Here is a 23,077-nt window from a genome sequence, read left to right on the forward strand (position 1 = left end):
CTACAGAACAAATTTACAACGCGGATGAAACTAGTCTTTTTTGGTAATATGTGCTGCAAAATACCTTGGCAACCTCTACAGAGAAGGTTCCAGCTGTTGGCAAAGATTCTAAAATCAAGGCTAGCAATTTTAGTATGCGCTAATGCTGCAGGAGCGCACAAGTGTAAACTTTTCATAATCAGAAAAAATATACAAAATTGAGCATTTAAAGGACTAAAGGTTTTTCCTGTTATATATTGTGCAAATAAAAGAGCATGGAGGATACAAGTGTTAATGAATGATTGATTTGAAAATAATTTCATGCCTGAGACTCTCCAGCATTTCAATTCGGTTGGTTTACCTGATGACGCAAAAATTATCCTGATTGTAGGCAACTGTTCAGCTCGTACTTCACCTACATTTTTAGTGAAAGATAATGTATCCATATTGTTTTTTCCTCTAAATTGTATGTCGATCATTCAGCCTATGGATATCGGAAAAGTGCGCACGCTGAAATGCAAATATAAAGTAGCATTTTAAAAATCTATGTTAAATTTCTTCAGTATGGCAAGACTTCAGTAATTTTTGAAATATTTTAACATAAAATCTGCTGTGTGGAGCACCGCAAGATCCTGGGTTTATGGCCGGCTACCATATTTCATGGTGAGGATAATGAAGATTATAGCTGCAAATCTGAAGGTGTCTGGATATCGCAAACAAAAGGTGAAATTTTCCAATTAATGGATTTTGTAAATAAATGTGGAGAAGCCATAATAAATGAAGTTGATATAACAGAAGTTTTTCATTGCGATGACAATGCCCCAATCATCAATCAATTAACGGATCACAAAATCTGCAATATGGTTCTAGATCCAGAGAATGCAGCCACCAGTAGTGAAGAAAGTGACAGGGGGATTACTGAAAATGAAATAATTTCAATTGACAAGTTAGTTGGAATTTTCAACACAGCAATTACAGGACTTGGAGCAATGGAACTTTGTAATTGAACAAGAAATTATGTGTCTCTATAGAATTAAAGAGAAAGTATTAGCACAAAAAAAGAAGCAACTTTAGCAACTTGCATTGAAAGAAATGTTTAATAGAGAGAACACAAAAAAAAAAAAAAAAAAAGCTAAGCCCTTTTTTTTTTTTTTTTTTTTTTGTAAATTTTGGAACCCTTTAGATCATAAAATATTTCATAAATTACGATTTCATATTTTTAATTTTATAGTTTCTATATGCCATCATACTAGATTTAAACTAATGAACTAATATCCGGAAAAATACGAAATCCAGAATTGCCAAAGTCCTGATCTTGGACTTAGTACTGTATATACACCGCTGGCCTTTAAAATTGCAATACCATGAAGGAAAAGATATTTATTGCATGTAAACAGTATGGCACGAAGACAAAATGATTAAATTTGTGAACATTTTGGAGGTTTATAGAGGTGCAAAATTAGTAGAAACAGCTGCCAACACTGGCAGCTAAAATGGCCCTTACTCCACCAGGCATGGAGTCAAACTGGGCTTGGATGACAGAAATGGGCAACTCATTCTATGCTGCTTCAAGTGTATGCCACAATTCATCAACCATGTTAGCTGGAGAGGGGTGGTGAGCCAGTCTCTCAAAAACCCATGACCAGATGTTTTCAATGGGTGACAGATCTGGAGACCGTGCAGGCCAGGCCAGCAGTCAAATACTCTGTGTATCGAGGAAGGTCAGAACATGTGGTCTTGCATTATCTTGTTAGAACATGGCGTTTGGGGGCAGATAGAGATTTAGACTTGATAAGGCCCTAAGCTATTTGAGATATGGGGCCCTTTATAAATCTGTTATAATATATTTTAGTACTATTTATACTATATTTTAATTTGGGTGGGCCCTAATCTAAGTTTGTGTAGCTTATATGTAAATCCGGCTCTGTTTTGGGGCTTCAAAGATAGGGCACAATCACTGGACGTAAGATGTCAAAAATGTACCCATCTGCATTCAAATTACTGCTGATTTGAACTAGATATCTGCATGTCATGCAGCCAGTGGCTGCCCAAATCATCACACCAGGTGCAGGACCCCTATGCCAATATCGAATGCAAGTAGGTGACTTGCGATCAGCATAGGCACTCCAGCTACGTAACGGCCATCAGAATACTGCACGTAAAATCGGGACTCACTATCACGCCATCACTACCAACCAGAAAGCAAATGACAAAGCTAGCTGTGGAAACATGCCTGCTCTCCACCACAGAAGTCCAGGATGATGTAGAGTAAGGGCAAAATCATGCTTTTTTCTTTTTATGTGAAAGATCCGCTTCGCATTAATTTTCTGGCTCCAGGTGAAACGATCAACACTGCTCAGTGCTGCAATACCATTTAATGTTTGCATGCAGCAATCAAAGCTAAGTGGCCAGGCATGTCCTCTGTAATGCTTTTGCTCTATGACAATGCATACCCATTTGCACACTGAACATGTTTGCATGGTTTTGATGCAGTATATTGCAACACCCGCCTTACAGCCACAACCTTTCCCCGTGTGACTTTCACATCTTTGATCCATTAAAAAAGGCATTGTGGATGTTTTACAACACTGATGAAACTGGTCTTTTTTGGTAACACGTACTGCAAAATACCTTGGCAACCTCTACAGAGAAGGTTCCAGCTATGATCTCGGCCAAACTTTTTCTATGACTGAGGTATTTGCCACTTGATGCAGCAGTGAGATAAGTGCTTTTGTAATTTTGGTGAGTACATTTGAAAATAATAATAGCTTTTCATTTTGTGGCTACTGTTCCTTTTCATTTGATCCACCCTTATACATGCATCTTGAAATACATCCAAGAAACTAAGGCAATATCTTTAAAGTACATAAAAGAATCTAAGGCAATATATTTAAAGTACATAAATTCAGGTGTAAAGTAATGGACATTTTGGCATTAAAATCAAGAAAATATCTCTTTCTAATGGCAGTTTTGGGAAAATGAAGGTTTTTAAGCAAAATCCTGGACCATTTGGAAGTTTAAAACTAAAACCTACAAAATGAAATTGCATAATGTTTATTCATATATAGCAAAATATTAATTTTACAATTAGATTTTATATACATATATATTTATCCAAAATCCGGACTCATCGAGACTTCGGTGATTTCGGATTTGGGATTTTTCCGGATATTAGGTCATCAATTTAAATCTGGTAAGATGGCATGCAGAAATTATACAATTAAAAATATGAAATCTTGATTTGGGAAATAAAGAACAATTATGATCCAAAGGGTATCAAAAATTACAAAAAAAGCTTAATATTTATTTGTTTACATTAAACATTTCTTTCACTGTTAGTTGTTTAAGTTGCTTCCACAAAAAATTCAAAAAGTTCCGTTTTCTTTTTACTTATGTCATATACAGTTGTCTTTCCAGTGCCATACTCCTTGCATAATTTTGAGACGGATATGCCTTTATCCATTTTTTGCAAGAATTTCACTTTTTTTTTTAATGGACATCGAAACATGGTTTCACTTTGTAGATCCTTTGGCAGCTCCAGAATTGGAAACTCTTTCTGACATACATAATCGAAAGTTCAAGCTTAGTTTTTATAAAATTGCCGTAATAATAACAGTCTGAAAAAAAAAAAAAAAAAAAAAAAAAACTGTATCAAACTAAAAGAATAGGGAGCAGCACAGTCCGCTACATTAACTGGTATGCCTTAGAATCAGCAAAGATAATTTTAGCCTAGCTTAATAGCGTCCGTGACACATTATTGGCTGTGTATCACAAGATTGGCGACGAAAGCTAAGTTGTTTTGCTAAATTTTGTCTTGCTCCTACTGCATACTGAATTAAGGTATTAGTTTAGTTATTTACTATACCTATGTTTATTTCTTGTAAATGCTTGAAACTAATCTGAGTCCTGAATAAATAAATTCCCACATAGACTTAATGCTTTGTCTAGGCTAATACCACATGGTGCAGTCTCTACAGGTTCTAAATTCTGCTATAAAGCGCCTTACGAAGTTCTAAATTTTCACCGCACCTAAACTTTGCATCTCAGTGCTTTCCTTAAATCATAAAATTTGCTGCTCGGTGCTTCCCCAAGTTCCAAAAATTTCATCTTCCCTAAATTCTGCCGTCTGGTGCCGACATATTCTGCCACCACTTCTGGGTTTATGGTGAATAACATATCAGTTATTCTTAATTAAAATAGCGCTAAATGTAATCTATGAGTTTCATTAACAGAATCTATTTTTAGCATATGAAGAGAAATTTTTGTTGAATTTTTCCTCGTTCAACATTTCTTAAAGCATTTAAAAATCTATAATCATCGCCAAGCATAATGTTAGCTTAAAAGGTTGTCATAGTCTTGGTATTCAATTACTAATATAAAAAAAGTTTAGACATCACTGCATGAGTTATTATTGAAGCTGTTATGTATTGATAACCATGTGGTAATGAAAGCAAAATATAATAAATAATGACTCGCCAAGTCGGCATCAGGGATATAAAATAGATGAATTTTTCGGTAAGTGTGGTGAGCAGTGGTGAACGGAACATTTGAGATGTATGCCAAGCAGATACTCAGCTACAGAGCCAAATTATTAATTTCACAAATTTATGCTTACGTGATTGTTTTTCCATAACGAGGTATTTTATTTAGTGCCTAAGTGAAATTAAGAATCTGAATTTTTAAGTGAAAATCTCCACACGTTTTATTATGGAATGAAAAATCAAATGTTCATGTGTAAAGCATACCAAAGAAAAATGTTTTTACTGCCTTTGAGGTCCTTATTTTAGATCATTTCGGATAACGGACATCCGGATTTCGGACTTTGTACTGTATTTTAATCTGTTTTGTAATATTTTATTCTTTAAACTTTCCAGCGTAATTATATTATTTTAGCCATAGAAATTAATTGTAGCCTTCCTTCATTCGCACCCCGAATTTTTTAATCCTTTGTTAAATAATATTCTCACAGCCCCAGCTGATAATTCCAAACCCATAAATGTTTAAATATTTTTTTTTAATTTATCGAATTGGCTTTTGCATTTAAAGCACATTTCACGGAATTTCTTTTTATTCTTAGTGGCATCTTCATTCTTCTGTCACATTTTCCTTTTTGACTTTGCATATAAGTCAATATTTGAACAAAGCTGTATGAAAAAGACTTGCAGATTTTTGACTAAAGCAAGCACAGCTTTCTGAACTTTGTGCAATTTTGCAATACAGTGAAAAAGATAATGTGTAGAATTTTAAATTCTCCAAACAGTAAAAAATCTGAGCAACAGAATGTATCCTATGCATACATCCCTTTTGCAGTAAAAAATATGCATAAAAGTATTACAAAAGGGGGGAGATGCCTTAAATATAGTGGCATGTTGGTTGTTATGCAGGGTTCGTACGGTTCTTAAGAGTCCTTAAAAGTCCTCAAGTTTTTTTGGAATCAATTTTTGGTCCTTAAAAGTCCTTAATTTTGGCCAAAATTGGCAGAAGGTCCTTAATTTTAATCATCTGAAATATCTGTTTGTTTTTACGACTGCCATTTTGGGTGTGAATTAGCGTTTTGCAGGAATATTTTTAGCGATTCACAGACAAATATGGCTATTTTTTGAATGGGTTCATTAGTTATAATTTGTTCCTATTTGTAATATAAATAATGGTGGGATACTCGAGTTTCTGAGCAAGAAGTGAAACATAAGCATTTCAAAATTATTTCATTTTTTGTAATGAAGAACTCTCAAACAACTTTCCGCTTTTGGGGATGTGAATTCTTTTATTAAACTGTTCTAAATTTGGCGATTATCAATATTTTGGCAACTTTAAGATCAGTTTCTATAGAAAATTTTTAATTCCGAGATCTGGGGATTTTTGACGATTTTTTTAGAACATTCTAACATTGATAAATTTTATTAAAATAATGGTAAATATTGGAATTATATTTAAGAAATAACATTAAAATAAAGCATTTTTATTTTTCACTGTCATATTATAAAGTTCCATTTTCGCCATATATTATAAAATTTTTTGTATCTGAAAAATAAGCAACGAATAATGCTATAAAGCACAGTTTACAAAACAGGCAAATTTATAGACCCACGATTCTAAAAGATTACAGAAAAATGTGATAAAATTTAAAATGTCTCCATGGTAGTAACACACAGTTTCTTACATTTTGGAGAACATCTGGAAGAACAATGAAAACATAATAGTTTAATGTTTTACTTCTGATTCTAAAACCACTTTCTTAACATTTTTATCTTCCCCTTATTTTCTCTACTTTTTACTAGATACAAGCATGGAAAATATCAAAAGTACTTCTAATCTTATCATATGGAAAAGGAATTTTTTTATTAATAAAGAAAACTGACAATTCAAAAGATTTATCTAATATGTCTTAATGCATCATGCATAGATCTGGCGCTAGGCATTTTGCCACCTGACACAGTCTCTGTGGATCCTAAATTCTGCTGCTTTGTGCCTTTCTCTGTTCTAAATTCTAAAAGTTTTGCCATTTCTATATTTTGTGCTCAGTTCCCTAAATTCTAAAAATTATGCCACACCAGCTCTGTGACCAGACTTTACCAAATGTATTTCATATTTCTTCTGAATGTTCATATTACTAAAGAAATAAAATTAGCAGCTTTTTCCATACACTCTAAATGCATTTAGTCTTTTAGAATAACAGAAGTCTTTAATTAAATGCCAAAAATTTAAAGTGAAAAGGAAACGTGTTGAAAAAAGAAACTAAATATGTAAAGAGAAAGAAAATTATTCTTCAAAGATATGTACAGTTATTATTATGTAAATTACCCAGTTATTTACAGTTTCAGCCTTATTATAATTTCCCATTTCTATTTCCTCATCAGAATGCAAATCACTGTTCACAAGACAGTTTTTAAACTGAGGTTTTTGGAGTGTAAGACGAGTGTGTTTCTGTCCTCCACTTGCTCCCTGCATTAGTTCTGTCAGCTCTGATAATTTGTAATTATTAGTCTTTCCATTACTGCTGCTGACATTTGAGTTTATTATGATAATAGAGTTACTGAACCAGATTAAATTGAAATTAAATTGTATCGTCTTTGACCACTAATCCATATTTTTAGTTTGAATTTGACTCTTGTTTAATTATATCACCACAAACTGTAATTGATTTTGTTAGCATAAGATCAGGCCTATATGTTCCAAGTTCTTTTTGAATAAGAAGCTTATTTAAACCTTTATTTCAATTTATTATTTGATTTATAGTTACTTTCAGACATAGTGATAATTTGATCACGTCTGTCGAGGGGGGAGTTCGGTCTATTTAACTTTAACCAGATCAAGTAAACCCTCATAGGTAGTACATTGTGAGAGGTTGGCAGTTAGGAGATAAAACACGCAGAAGCTAATGAAAACATTGTTTTGCATATTGAAACAAATTTCTAATTGTTAGAAAATATGCTTAAGGAGAAGGAAATCGATATAAATTAGCCAAAATGTCTGAGTAGGCCTTCAAATTAAAAATTCCCACCTGATGCAATCTCTGTGGATCTTAAATTCTGGTGCCTAGTGCCTTTTAAAATTCTGCTTCCAATACATGTTCTAAATTCTAAAAGGTTTGCCATATCTGTATTTTGTTGCTCGGTGTGTCACTAAATTCTGCCGCACCAGTTCTGTAACCGGCACTTATCATATATCATTTAATATTTCTTCTGAATGTTCATATTCCTAAAGAAATAAAACTAGAAGCAAAATTAGAAGCTTTTTCTGCAAATTCTAAATGCATTTAGTTTTTTTAGAATAACAGAAATCTTTAATTAAATCCAAAAATTCTAAAAGGAAAAGGAAACGTGTTGAAGAAAAAAAAACTGAATACATAAAGAGAAAGAAAATTATTCTTCAAAGATTATGTACAGTTATTGTTATGTAAATTACCCAGTTGCTTATAATTTCAGCCTTTACTTTTAATTTTCCATTTATATATCCTCATCAGAATATAAATCGCTTAGACGGTTTTTAAACTGAGGTTTTTGGAGTGTAATACAGAGTGTGTTTCTGACCTCCGCCTGCTCCCTGCATTAGTTCCTGCCAGCTCTGATAATTTATAATTATTCATCTTTGTATTATTGCTGCCACCATTTGAATTTGTTATGATGCTAGAGTTACTGATCCAGCTTAAATTAAAATTCAGTTGCATAGTCTTTGACCACTAGTCCACATTTTTAGTTTGAATTTGACTCTTTTTGTGTAATTACATCACCACGAGCTGTAACTGATTTTGTTAGCATAAGAACATGCCATTATATTCTATGTTCTTTTTAAATAAGAGCATACTTAAACCTTTGTCTGACTTTGTAGTTACTTTCAGACATAGTGATAATTTGTTTCACGTCTGTCGGGGGGGGGGGGGTTGGACTATTTAACTTTTACCAGATCAAGTAAACGCTCATAGGTACATTGCGGAGAGGTGACATGTTAGGAGATAACACGTGCAGAAACTAGTGAGAACATTATTTTGTGTATTGAGACAAATTTCTGATTGTTAGAAAAGATGCTTAAAGCGAAGGAAATCGATATAAATTAGCCAAAATGTCTGGGAAGGCTTGAAATTAAAAAGATGCATAAATATTTTGTTGAGTGTTGTTGCTACAAAACTAGCAATAACTACTTTTAATGTGTAATTATCCTAATATCATTTAAGAATAAATGTCGTAAATTACATGTATTTTTAAATAAAAATTTAATCATTTCCATGTAAATTCATAATGACTAAGGTTAGCTAACTATCTAGTTTAATTACTTATAACTAATGCTTACCTTTAAAAATAATCTCTGCACGTTAAAACGAATTGTTGCCTTTCATTAATCCTTACAGTGGTCACAAGATAAAACACAAAAGTGTAAAAATTCATGTAAAACTTATTCTGTGCAGCTAGTGAGATTTGAAATAATACAAAACAGCTTATCACCTCTGGTGCTTTAGTGGTTTACTGAAACCTTAAAGAATATTAACTCTGTTATAACCCCTGAAATTCTACAGTAGGCTACGATGCTAACTGCATCAGACAGAGCCCAACTAACTTTCAAAACCTGCCAACCATGCCTACATCAGGCCTTTCAAGTTTGCTGTGCTCAGTAGGTCTCTCTCTGGGCAAGCAGCAGCGGTGACAACAGCCAGTCTTTTGTTATGAATCATACTGATTATGACTTTACTTGTCATTTTAACCTATGCCACTTGACATAAAATCTACCCGCTATTTATTAAATTTCTAGACTGAGCAAGTATGTGACAAAATGAAGCGTAAACAGCATCAACGTGAACCTAACCGTTAGTAAAACGTTAATAAAATGTCACTTTCTTTGAAAACTGTCCAACTATTATGAGCTACTTGATAAATTTGATAAAGTTTATTTTATTCTCAAACTTTTTAATAATTATGTTAATGAATTTATGTTTAATAATGTATCCTACTTACAGATATAGTTTAGTTTTAGGATAGTATTACAAAAGTGAAGTTGAGACATAGACAATATTTTTAATTGAATTTATTCACTTCTCATTTGCTCATAGGTCCTTAATTTTTTCATTAATAGTCCTTAAAAGTATTTAATTTCCGTGTGCAGAAATGTGTATGAACCCTGAAAAAAAAAACTGCTTTTCCTGTTTTACTTGGAGTTTTTATACTATTTCACTAATGCCTTTTCATTGCTGGAACCATAAATGAGTCAGATTTTAAATTCATTCTTGATGATTCGAATCATGTTCATTTACAAATGCTGTTTATACTGTGAAGGTACAAATGTTGCATTGCCATTGAAAGCCATCTTGAAAACACAACTTCTTGTCAATTTTACACAAGTTGCATCAATTGGCAAAATACCTTTTTCTTGAAGAAATAGTACAGCTTCTTCCTCTATTGCAGATAATTTCCAAATTTTCATCATAATTAAGTGAATTAGAATCCTTGTGAAATAATCAAACATCAGTTATTCAAAATCTTCACGGAGAATCATGGGAAATGATTCTCCATGAGTACGCAATATTTGGTGATTTATCCCTTGCACCCAGACATAGATAAAATATCATCACTGTTACATGCAGTTTGGATAGATTTAAGCACCTATATACTTACTTAATGTTCTTCATATGGCCATTAAGTATTCCGAGTAAGGACTGGAGAAATTAGATTATTGCATGTCTATAAAAATAAAGCATACAGTGATGAAGGAGAAAATTCCATAGATTCTACCTCGCTAAAAGGAAGATTGGGAAGAGGAGAAGCCTGATCAACAAATCAAAGTGATATAAAATCATTGGCCACCTCATATTAGTCGGGTGCTACTATAGAACTATAATATTGTTCTGGTGATGGGAAATATGGAAAATCAGTAATGCCCATACTGGAACTCAAAACCCAGACCTTCTGATGCTAGCTGGGCATAATACCATTTGCATAATGAAGGCATGCACTGAGAAAGGAGAACCTATAACGGTTCAGTTATGATCAGCACTTATAATTTTCTCCTATATATATAAAACTGACAAAAGAGAATTGTTAGGGATTTTGGAAGGAATTTTATAATGCTGTATTGTAATATTTTAGGATAAATGCATGATAAAAAAAGAAGTCTCGCCTATTTATTTTTATCTACTAAAGCAGTGTTCCACCACAAAAACATTAATTGAACATTTCTAAAACATATATATGTAAGAAAAAGAATATGTAAAAGATTAAATTAGCAACATAAATTTCCTTTCTCAATTCTAAAAATACTCTCCCTTTGCATTGCATCATTCCCAGAAAAATCTAATTTTGATGATGTAAATGGAACTGAAACTCAAAATTTAATCAATCACAGTTTAGCTGTACTTTGTGCACCGATCTTGTATAAGTAGTTAATAACTGCGTCAGTTTCTCTCTCTTTCGTCTCTTCGCCTGCGTGCTGACAGCTTGTCGCTCAGCCTCTGCTAGCTATTCGTCATTATGTAAAATGTAATTGCATATCTAAAATTATGGGGGCACTAGCTATTCGTCATTATGTAAAATATAATCTTAGTGTTCTACAGTTATGTGTTAAGAAATTTGTCATTCAAGAATAAATAATGTTTAACTATCAAGCTAGTCGTACTTCTACAAATTTGATGCGATCTTCCACTACGCCGTAATGTCCAGTCATCTATGCAGCAGTTTTACGGCCATGACTAAATGTGAATTGTTTCTCATCTTCCGCCAAAAAGTACGATTATTACCGTTTTAGTCTGACAGGATTGACATCTCGAGTGCGGGTTCACTAATGCAAATTCATCTGTGGAATTATGTTAACGATAAGAATTGAAGCTTTGCTATGATATTGAATTTTATTTTATTCTCCATCATATAAATCATCGGTCTAGAAATTAAAAAAAAAAAAAAAATTCTGATCATCCGCAGTGCTTCGAAAATTAACCCAGCAAAGTGTTTATATTAATCCTTTGATGCACGCGATATTATTTAAGAAACTTTTTTAACTAAAAACTCTAGAAATTGAATATTATGATCCTAGATACAAATACTATATGAATTTAAAAAAATGTACTCTTGCCCTTTGTTCTGTGGGTGGTAGTCGCACTTTGAAACTTAGTGAGGTAGTAGGGGAAAAAAACTTAGCTTTCTCCGTGCGAGTTTCCAATAAATGACGAAATTTATGAATTTTAAAAAATGTATGTACGAATTGCATTATATATAATTTTTTACATTATTTTATGAAGTAAATTGTCAGAAAAAATTAAAAAATAAACATTTATGTCATTTTTCTATAAAAATGGAAATATAAGTACCTACATAAGAAGGACGTTTGGCTAAATGGTTAAAAATACTTGGTAAAATAAGGATTGAAAAAAGACTGTTTTTTAAATTTCAAAGAACAAATTTTTTTTTTGTGACACTTTTCAAAGCATGTTTTGTCTTTTTGGTACATGCATAGACCCATACTGCACGTTTCACACATGTATCTTCTGTGAGATTTCTTCCTTGTGCTACAAAATGTACTCTGCCTGGATCTGAATTTTACTGGTATATGTCCAGCATTATTTAGTTTCTTTTTATCTGGCACATGAAATTTGTGTTTTTTATGTTAATGAGGGAGGCTTGGTCTTTGTGGCTTTGGTACGGATCATTCGTTTACCATTCATACTTATTTTATTCGTATTTCGTCCCAAAATATTCAGAAAATCTTTTTCTATTTTTAATTATAGCAAAGTATATTTACATTAAATTTCAACCACAGGAAATAATTTATAAAATCACAGTACTAGCTTGGGGAGCAAGTGTGTTGAAGTCAGAGAAAAGTCTCTGGAAAAGAAAGACTTTTTTACTGGGCAGGTGCATGTATTGTTTAATAATAAAATAACTCTGTGGTTTCAAAACCTCTTATCTATATTAGGGTAAAAATAAACATTTCTATTTGAGAAGCAAGCAAACGCCATTGTTAAGAGCAGTGGTTTCAAGGCGCGACCACCAAGCCTCTAGAGCATGCCACACAATGCTGTAGTGGGGCAGTGAAACCATAAAGCAAATGCTATACATATAGAGGCTTTTTTTATATATGCAGTTTAATTATTGCTATTTTTTATTGTTTATAATAGAAATCATGATGTGCGATGAATAACTTTTGAAGTTTAAAGTTTTTTATATTAATAAAAGGAAGTTATTTTGTCTCATTGAAAACGAATTTTAAAAGGCATCCGAATTGAAGTACTAAGACCTAAAACATGTACGATTCTGCAGTAATTTTGTGTTATTTAGAGGTAAAAGATCAGTAATCAATCGATTTTCACTCAAAAATTTCGGAAAGAAAAAGAGAAAAAAATTCAAAAATTGGTGGTTTCAAGGTGCGACCACCGCGCGTCTCTGATGAGTGTTCACAATGATACAGTGTATCAATGTTTCAAATTATTTCAGCGTTGCAGCAATTCCAAGATCGTTGGTCTGTTTATACTACGTGCTTCAAGTGTGTACATGTGAGCAATTTATTTTCGTTTTCATTGAAAGTATCAAGAAAGGGAGGGAAAATATATCGTTTTGCCCTGCCTTTCAACTTACTGAATTTGTAATCTACCTCTGCTTTATAACTAATGATCATCAGTTACAAGTAAAAAGAAAATATCCATCTTCATATATTAACAAATGGTTCAACGTTCTTAGGCTGATGTTTCGTCTACAACCGTTTTTAGCGTGTGCGATCCATCTTCTTATTAATTTTTATTCTTCGGTTATTTTATAAGCTAAATTAACTGAGGTTCTTTTCATCGTTTCAAAAAATGAGAATCGGAGTTTAAACGGAGTTTAAATTTTGCATCTAAATTTAGTGACACATTGCTGAAATTTAATGTCATTGATTTGCCAAAGCAAAACATATTCTTTAAAAAATGATTCAGTATTTTCGATTTATAAATTTTGTGAGTTTATTTAATGTTATTTTGTAAATAATGTATCTAAACCTTTTCATTACTATGAGGTAAATGATTTTTAATTAAGTACTGCTTTGAAATTCAGGTATCTGATGTTGTTCATATTAAATTTTAGTACCATTTTTATTGATTCAAGTTTTTATGATACTAAAAAATATAGTTTTTTTCTAATTGTTTTACATTATTAAATAACAAATTTAGAGATTTATAATTATTTTATTTAGGGAAGGTTATTAAAATTACTGTAGTAATAATTAGAAATGACATCGCTGTTTAAAAATTTTAAGTTTAAAAATTTTGAATTATTTGAGAAATGATCGAGTTAATTTTGAAAAGATACAGAAATGTTTTGAATATAATTTAGAAAATATGTAATGTTTAAAATACCGGGTATGGTTATAATGAATATAAAAATACTAAAAAGAGAATAAATGCCTGCAAGGAAAGAGTATGAGGGAGTGCTGGATCAAAATAGAGGCCCTGCTTTTACCTCTGTTATTTGTTCTTTTACCCTCCTCACATCAGAAAATATAAACTTTGAAGGTGTCCACCTTTTGATTTTTTCATAGAAATATGTTTTTTAAATAAATGGAGTGTGGTTAATTTTTTTTTAATAAATGGAATGTATAGTGCAGTTCAAAATGCCAATTGCCTTTAAACAAGGAACGGAGGCCTTTATAAGCAACTGCCTGAAGCAACCCTTAACTACTCATGAAAATTCATTACATGAGTTTGTTAAAGTGGTGATGTCCAAATAGCTGGATGTGTGTGTAAAGGAAAGCTGTGGGATCTTCTATTTTTGTGTAAAATTGGAAAATTAGCGATGTAACAACAGTAAAAACTATAATTTTAGTAATACTTTATAAAATTTATGATGTTAAACTATAAGTTATAATAATGAAGATTAGTTATGTTTTGAAAATTTTGAAATTTTTTGTGATTATTCAAAATAAGTAATGTGTGTAGAATTTTTACAACTGTGATATTGCGTTCAAAGCTTTGCAAAGCCTTCCCTTGAAGGGAAAAAATGTAATCATGTGGACTCTAAAACACAGACTTTAGGACTGAAAATTTTTTAAAGGACTAAAAATATATCAATGTGTATATTTTGCAATTATGGAAATAATAATTTTGCTCAAAATTCAGGATTTATACTTTTTCAAATTATTTCTCTTTATGCGCTAATGCTTTGCCACTTTCTCTTTAATGCTTTTTCTTCCACCCTTCTTTCCCAACCTTTCTTTTGAAGGGGGGATATGTAATAAAAATAAAGAATATGGAAAAGATTAAATTAGCAACATAAATTTCCTTTCTCAATTCTAAAAATAGTAACCTCCCTTTGCACTGCATCATTTCCAGAAAAGTCTAATTCTGATGATGTAAATCAAGGATGTCAAACTCGCGGCCCGCAACAAATATTTTTGCAGCCCGGCCAATATATCAGCAAATAATAATATATAATAATAAAATAACATATCGACGAAGAAAAAAATTATATGTTTACTGCTAAGTAATTAACGATAATTTATTCAGTGTTGTTAGATTACTCACAGCGAGCTGACACACACACTACTTAAATTACAAATGCGCGTGAGTAGCTTACGTTCAGCTACCTTCGGCTTTTGGGGGACACGTGCACTCAGAACTTCTACGCATCCCCCGATAGCCGAATGTGGCCGAACTCATGGTCTCAGTTTCCCAATCATAGTTTTGTACGATATATTGGTGCATGCATGTGCATGCACTTTGCTTTATTATTAATTATTACTTAATTCATATTGTTACAGATTTCATAGTTATTTATTTATTTAGTTTTTTTTATTTAGAATTGTAATTAGATTTGTTTCATGTTGCCTTAGCAACGCAGATGATTTTTGAAAGACAGCTGCGTTGGAAGGTTAAAAATAGAACAGCGCGTGCATTTAATACCTAATAAATAAATATCTCGTAATTGCTGTTGCCATCCACAAAAATCCAGATATTTATAGATGTTTCCAGTATATTCGAGAAATTAATTATAAAGCTTTATAAAAGCCGAGAACAAAGAACTCATCTCAATTGTAGTTCTAGCGAACTGTTTGTTTACTTAATGCTGTGATTGATTTGTAGCGATTTCGCTGTGAGATAGAATTAGTTTCTCTGTTTTGAATTGATTTTGGCTAAACGTTTGACATTTTGTGATATTGTTAGAATATTTTTGAAGAAATATTTCAGCATTTTGATTTATCTCTTGTGGAAAGAATAAATTTTTGTTAACTTTTTAACGTTAACCGTGTTTATTCCAGCCCTTTGTATTCAGTACGTCTATATCAAAACCAAGTGGTAGTAAAATTAAACGAAAAATCGCTGACGAACATAGAATATTCCAAGTAAAATGGGAATTAGAATATTTTTGCTGTGAAATAAAAGATAAAATAATCTGCTTGATATGTAATAATACTATTGATGTACCAAAGTTATATAATATTAAATGTCATTACGAACAACACAAATCAAAATATAACAATTACAAAGGATTAATGAGAAAAGAAAAGTTAAAAGAGCTCAAGTTAGGAGTGAAAAAGCAACAGTCCATGTTTAGTAAAGTATTGCAAGAAAGTGAAGCGGCGGTACATGCAAGCTACGTCTTGTCCGAGTTCATAGCTAAACATTCAAAGCCTTTTACTGACGGTGATTTCATCAAGGAATGCCTAATGAAAGCTGGAGAAATTGTTTGTCCTGGAAATGTGAAGGCTTTTCAATCAATTTCAATCAATTGTCTCGAAATACATTTGCGGAAAGAGTTACTGATTTAGCCGCGAATTTAAGTGATCAGATCAAAGCAAAATCATCTAGTTTCGAAAGTTTCTCCATTGCCTGTGACGAGAGCACGGGCATTAGTGGCAAAGCTCAATTAGCAGTTTTTCTTCGTTCTTGTGACAAGAATTTTAACATTTTTGAGGAATTACTGGAACTAATACCGATGCCTGGTACTACCACAGGAGAAGATAGATATATTTACTTGTTTTTGGACTTCTGCAGAAATACAATCTACCTTTGGCAAAATTAAATTCTGTAGCTACAGATGGCACTCCATCAATGACCGGGAAAAACAAGGGCTTGGTAGCATTACTAAGAAAAATACTTAGTGAAATTCACAGTTCAAACATTCATCATATGCATTGTATTATACATCAAGAAGTTCTATGCACGAAAGTAATAAATATGGAGAATGTTTTGTCATATATAAAAAAAGTTATAAATTTTATAAGATCTCGAGGTTTAAATCAGCGTCAATTCACTGCTTTCTTAAGTGAGTTAGTTAGTGAATATTCGGGTTTGTACTACTATACCGAAGTACGTTGGTTATCTTGCTCCAAGATTCTCAAACAATTCTGGGATTTGAAACAAGAAATATGTCAGTTTTTAAAAACGAAAAATCAAGACGTAAGTTTGTTTTACGATCCAATATGGATACAAGATTTATCTTTCTTCGTTGATATAACCAAACACTTAACCGATTTAAATTTATCGTTACAAGGAAAAGATCATATCATTACGAACATGTTTGACATAATTAAAGCATTCAAATGTCAACTAGTTCTTTGGGAAAAACAACTTAAAAATGAAGATTTGACGCATTTCCCGACATGCAGCATGAACAAATCAAGTTTAGATGATACTTGTTCGTATCAAAAATACGCAGAAAAAATTGCAAATTTAACAACTGAATTTGAAACGAGGTTTAATGATTTTAGTTCCCTCGAAGACAATTTTTTTTTTTTTTTGTTTTCTTCGATTTTCTCAATAAGTATTGACTCAGTACCCAGCTATATGCAAATGCAGGTGATCGAGATTCAATGCATCTCAAATTTGAAAGCAAAATTCATTGAAATGGGCGTGACTGAATTTTACAAATATTTACCAGCCAGGTTTGAAAATACTCGAAAATTCGCATATGAAATTATTTCCCTGTTTGGTAGCACTTATTGGTGCGAGCACTTATTTTCAGTAATGAAAGGTAGTCTCCTATTAGAAACCATATTAATGATGCTCACCTTGGGTCAGCGTTGAAAGTTATCACTGGAAACAAAATTTCTCCCAAAATAGGAAAGATAATAGCAGAGAAGAGATGTCAAGTATCAGGACGTAAACATTAAATTTTTCTTGTTCTTTTCTATATAAATATATATATGTGTTTATTATTGTATTATTCAAAATAAATCTACGTTTCTATGAATATTGATTTTTTTTTGCGGCCCGCCTAAAGTTAAACCTTGTTTGTTTGGCCCAAGTGTACCTATGAGTTTGACATCCCTGATGTAAATGGAACTGAAACTCAAAATTTAACCAATCACAGTTTAGCTGTACTTTGTGCACTTTTATAAATAGTTAATAACTGCGTCGTTTCTCTCTCTTTCACGCTTCTTTGCTTGCGTGCTGGCAGCTTGTCGCTCAGCCTCTGCTAGCTATTCGTCATTATGTAAAATGTAATTGCATAGCTAAAATTATGGGGTGCGTTTAGCATCCCTAGTCTTCGGAAGTTATGTGTTAAGAAATTTGTCATTTAAGAATAAATGATGTTTAACTATCAAGCTGGTCATGCTTCTACAAATTCTATGCTATCATGCACTACACCGTAATGTCCAGTCATCTACGCTGCAGTTTTCCGACCATAACTAAACGTGAATTGTTTCTCATCTTCCGCCGAAAAGTACGAGTATTGCATATATGTAACTTTAAATGCAATTATTCTTTTCCTTGAAATACATTTGCATTATGCATTGAGAATGTATTAACCCTTTGGTGGTCATGAACAAGCTTAGATCTCATCCCTGTTATGCACCACAGTGGATGCAAATTTATGACATGCATATTTGAGAAGAAAGAATTGCTTAATCTCATGGCCACCAAACGGTTTACCCTTTTCTCAGAAAAAATGTATTTGGTCAAAAATGACGAATTGTATTTTTGAATATACTTATTTTCTTTTCAGCTGGAAAGCGCACCGGTGCAGCCATAGGACCACAAACTGTAGTCTCCATACTAGTTCATTTTGGAAAATGTTTACCAGTTATATTTCTAACAACAACCGAAGGTTTTGCTTCAGCTATGAGAAGAGGACTTCAAATAACAGAACATCCGTATTATTGTTTTGATCCCACTTCATATGGTAAAGTTGCTCATTCTGTCTGCTCTTTATGTTAAGTGAATGTGTTGTCTAACATGTTGAACATGATATTTATTATCTTGTAATGGTCTTTATTTATTTAGTACAGTTTGAATGAACTTGTTATATTCATTTAATCATATATATATATATATATATATATGTATTTAGGCTGAGTTGAAAATTAAAAGAAAACCGTTTTACTTCGTTATATTCATTTAATCATATATATATATATATGATTAAATAATATATATATATATGATATATATATATATATATATATATATATATATATTTAGGCTGAGTTGAAAATTAAAAGAAAACTTTTTTACTTTTCACTTTAAAAAAAAGGGGAAGGGGTAAGCTAACTTGTTAATATAAATGAAATATGATATAAGTCTGTTTTGAGATGACAGTTATGTATTTGTAAACAGTAACGATAATGTAAAATTAGTAGATTTTAAATATATATACATTCGTTTCAATAAAAAATAACAAAGATGAACAAAAAGGTATTAAACAAGCAAGTAGGCATAGAATAAAAGAGTCTTTTTATTTGTAAGTCTTATTTGTGGAAGTTTCATTCAAGGAATTAAATAGGAATGGGCTGCTCAGATGGTATAGTGGTTAGTGGAGCCTGACTGCCATACCAAAGGCCCAGATTCGAATCCCGGAGAAGGCATGAATGTAAAATTCTCTGTCTTTTCATAGGAGGTAACTGTGGCCACCTATTAGGTGCCTCCACAATAAAATGGCCACCGCATCTGGCCTTAGTAGTGGCCAGTGCCATTATAGGGAAGTGCCTTTCATTGAAGGGAGGAATTAAAACAGGAATGGTAGGCACAACTTATTTGAAATTGAAATGCTGAGATGAAGTGTCAAGTGACTTAAAGTGTGTAGTAATTGATGATTTTAGCAGAATGTTCATATGGAAAGTTAAGTTTCAGATAATTTATGTGATATTTTAGAAAAAATGGTGCTTGAAATGTAAATAATATTTTAAATTGAAAACAGTATGTGAAAAAAGAGAAATGTTTCAGTATGTGTTTGTGATATTAATTTAGAAAAATTATTGTAAGAAGTAAAAGTATTAGAAGCACAAAGCTTTCAGGTAGTATTTCAGTAGTTTGAAATACTTTTTATCATATGTAAACATTTGTTTTGCTTGAAGTGTACATGTGGAACTCAATTTTAATCCATGTATAGTTTTAATTGATTGCAAAGCAAACATAATTTCTTTAATTGCTTAATTTGTTCACATGTTATCACATATTGCATGGATGTTATGTTTTCTTACTAACACCTTTCAAATAGTATTAGTAAGAAAATACAAGCTATATATTAGTTACCGTGTTTGACAGCATATAAGACGCACCCTTATTTAGAAGGCCACACACATGTAGATGTAGACAGTTATGTGTGTCTAGATCTTTATCCGGGCTAAAAATAGCATTCAGTATTGAAAGTTAACCTATGTCCTTCACGTATAAGACGCGGGTAACTTTTTTGAGACCAAATTTAGGAAAAAAAGTGCGTCTTATATGCCGTCAAATACGTTACTGTTCTTGCATTTCATATCCTGCCGAAATAGAAGTCATTGGCACTTCACTCATAGGGAATATTTGTTTCTGAATTTTCGAAAGTAAATTCTTAAATAATAGACCTGTCTAGCTTAAAATTGTTTCAGATATTAAATTTGAATCTGAAGATCAAATTGTAGTTTTTAATTTCTATGATTTTTTTAGTCTTTTGAAATTTTTTATGCTAAACACTTTTATGGTGCTAGACTGTAAGGGCACGTTTTCAAATTTCAATGTAATTAACTTGTTCTTTTGCACTTATTAATGTTTAGTTTTGAGAAACAAGTTTGATTGTGTCAGGAAATTCATTTCTCAGATACAATAGCTCTTGGTTTTCATTGAATGCTGACTAGGAATTCGGATCTAGCAGCTTGGTGCTTATTTCCTAAATTAGCATTTATGAAAAGGACATTCAGATTTAATTATTAAACTATACCTGGGAAATAATCTAGGTTAATCATGCCCAAGTGTTAAATTTTTCAACTAGCTTATTTAAATGATTGTATGGCTCTCTATATGTACTAATTGTTTAAAAATATATTTATTAGTTAATTCTTAATGAGCTGTATAATTATTATTCATCATTTTCTGAATTTAGATGAAAGAGAGAAGAGAATAACGTTTTTGATTGACTCGATTACTCAAGAACATATTAAATATTTGATGCACAATTTTGTTCAAAAGGAAAAAATTAAAGAGATTAGTCAGGAAAAAGCCAGTGAAATGTTAGCCAAGTCAATTCATGGAGAGGTAACTTTTTTAAAATACCTTTATAGCCTCATAATATTCTTATCAGGATTTTTTTTTTTTAATGTTGAGGAATACTGTTTATGCTCTTGTTTCACCTGTAAGATTTCTTGATTTATTTAATAGGAATTGTCTGATTTGTTCTAGGGATATGTATATATATAATTACAAATTAATTTTTAAAAAAACAAAATCTAATCATGCCTAGTATTTTTACACATTAAGCTGCTGAAAAATTATCAGTAAAGGCATATAGTAAGTAGTTTACAACTAATTTTTCACCAAGACCAAATATTGAAATAAATTTTAAAAAATGTTAAAACCAAAACTCTTCAAACAAGCAATACCCCAATTAAAAAAAAAATGGAATTAAAAAAACAAACATAATAGAAGAGGAATTCAATCAACTTCAATGCCTCTTTGTCAGGAGGAGGAACATTGAAATCAATTGAAATGTCTCTTCCACAAAAATCCTTGCTGTTCTGTATTCTAAATTAGCTGATGAACCATTCAATATATTTTAATTATAATAGTTTATTCAAAATTTCTGGCCCCTTCCCAAAGCAAGGAAAAAAACAAGGAAAGTAAATTCTAATTAGAATCTTGTACCTTAAATAAAGAGAATTGTATTTAAAGAATTGAAAACATAAGTGAAACGATAAAATACTTCAGTGATAACTTCAAATCATAAAATTCTAATTAGAGTTTACTTTGTTTTTTCCGTGCTTTGGTGGGGGGCTGGAATTTTCGGGGGAACTATTATAATTAAAATACATTGAAATTGTTAATCGGCTAATTCTGGATGCAGAAAAGCAAGGATATTTGTGGAAGAGAGATTCCATTTGACTTCAGTGTTTCTTTTCCTGATGAAGTGTCACTGAAGCTGATTGCATTCCTCTTTTATTTTGTTTGTTTTTCTTTAAATTTCATTGGTTTTTTTGAATTGCGGTATTGCTTGTTTGAAGAGTTTCGGTTTTTAACATTTTTTAAATTCTTTTTTGCATTTATGGGTTTATTTAAAATTTATTAATTCTGAATTTCTTATTTTGTCTTTACTGATATATATATATATTATTTTATTCACTGTGTTAATAAATGAAGCAAATAGAAAATTGTGTTATCTATTAAAATTTTCTATTGCATTTATAGTTTAAGAAAATATGAATTTTTTTTTTGCCAAAAGGGAAACGGTAATGGGCTGTTAGAGCTAAAATATGATAGGTAATGTGGAGCTAGAGCTAGTTTGAAATGTTCAAATATAGAAATTTTGTTTCAGCTTTTAATTTAACATTCATTTTCATTTCAACTCCTTCTTGTTTGAGACTGCCCTGCATCAATACTAAATCATTAATAAATTTTCTTGTTATTGGTTCATTTGCATTCATGTTGTTACGAAATGTCCAGGGCTGGTAAGATAACTTGCTTGCAAAGCAGGTTTAGGGTTGCCATAAAATCCCAAGGGACGCCGGGGTTGCCACATTTAACGAGAAATTGCCCATTTGGCAACAAGATTGGCGATATGCTAGGGACGAATGGAGAACTTTTTGGAACGAATTCTTGTCAGTTTAGCCCAGAATGTTCTCGAACACAAGCCAAAAGCTATATAAACCCTGCTGGTCCGCAGTCAGAGTGTGCCTCATTTAGAGTGCAAGATAGTTTCGAGTTAATCCGTGAGGAGTCGATTGAGTTGACAGTCGGGCAGTGAGTGCCAAGCGAGTCGTCGAGTGCATCAAAGAGTCTAGTGTATCGAGATTAGTGCATCGTTGAGAACGTGTGTTAAGCTCCAGGAATGACTGAATCAAAGAGTTGGGAGCTGTGCTCTGTGTGTTGTCGAGAGTTGTAGCGTGGAGAGTCTCAAGAGCACTCAAGTTCCGAGAACGACTAAGCAGTATCAAAAGCTGTACTCTTGTGCTTTGCAGTGAAGCTGTCTCCACCGTTATAGCCTGATAACATGAAGGTTGTGTCACTGATTGTTCCAGCGTGTTTATAGTAAATTTTCGATGACTGTAAAAGTGTTTTGGAGCTGTCCTGATTAATATTGGTAAAATAAAGTGTGTTTCGATATTCCATCAAGTGCTGTCATTGTTATTCACTCCCAACCCACACGAACTCTGTACGAACGTGAAGGAAGAAAATAACGTAACAAGTGGTGTCAGAAGATAGCGTAACAGTATGTTAAATGCATGCCCAAACTGGGAA

The 23,077-nt window shown here is 32.1% G+C and overlaps 1 protein-coding gene across 1 annotated transcript in view; it reads left to right on the forward strand.

The window, feature by feature from the left end:
* LOC146993124 (sentrin-specific protease 6-like) overlaps positions 1–23,077 on the forward strand; it is a 180,513-nt gene that overhangs the window by 68,492 nt on the left and 88,944 nt on the right. Inside the window, exons 3-4 of the mRNA XM_085807767.1 lie at positions 18,375–18,551; positions 20,730–20,881. Coding sequence (XP_085663893.1) covers positions 18,375–18,551; positions 20,730–20,881 — 329 coding nt within the window. The remainder of the gene's footprint in view (positions 1–18,374; positions 18,552–20,729; positions 20,882–23,077) is intronic.

Source organism: Stegodyphus dumicola, chromosome X1, assembly GCF_044657685.1.
Source record: "Stegodyphus dumicola isolate Sdum_Otavi_A_Nest chromosome X1, ASM4465768v1".
NCBI lineage: Eukaryota > Metazoa > Arthropoda > Arachnida > Araneae > Eresidae > Stegodyphus > Stegodyphus dumicola.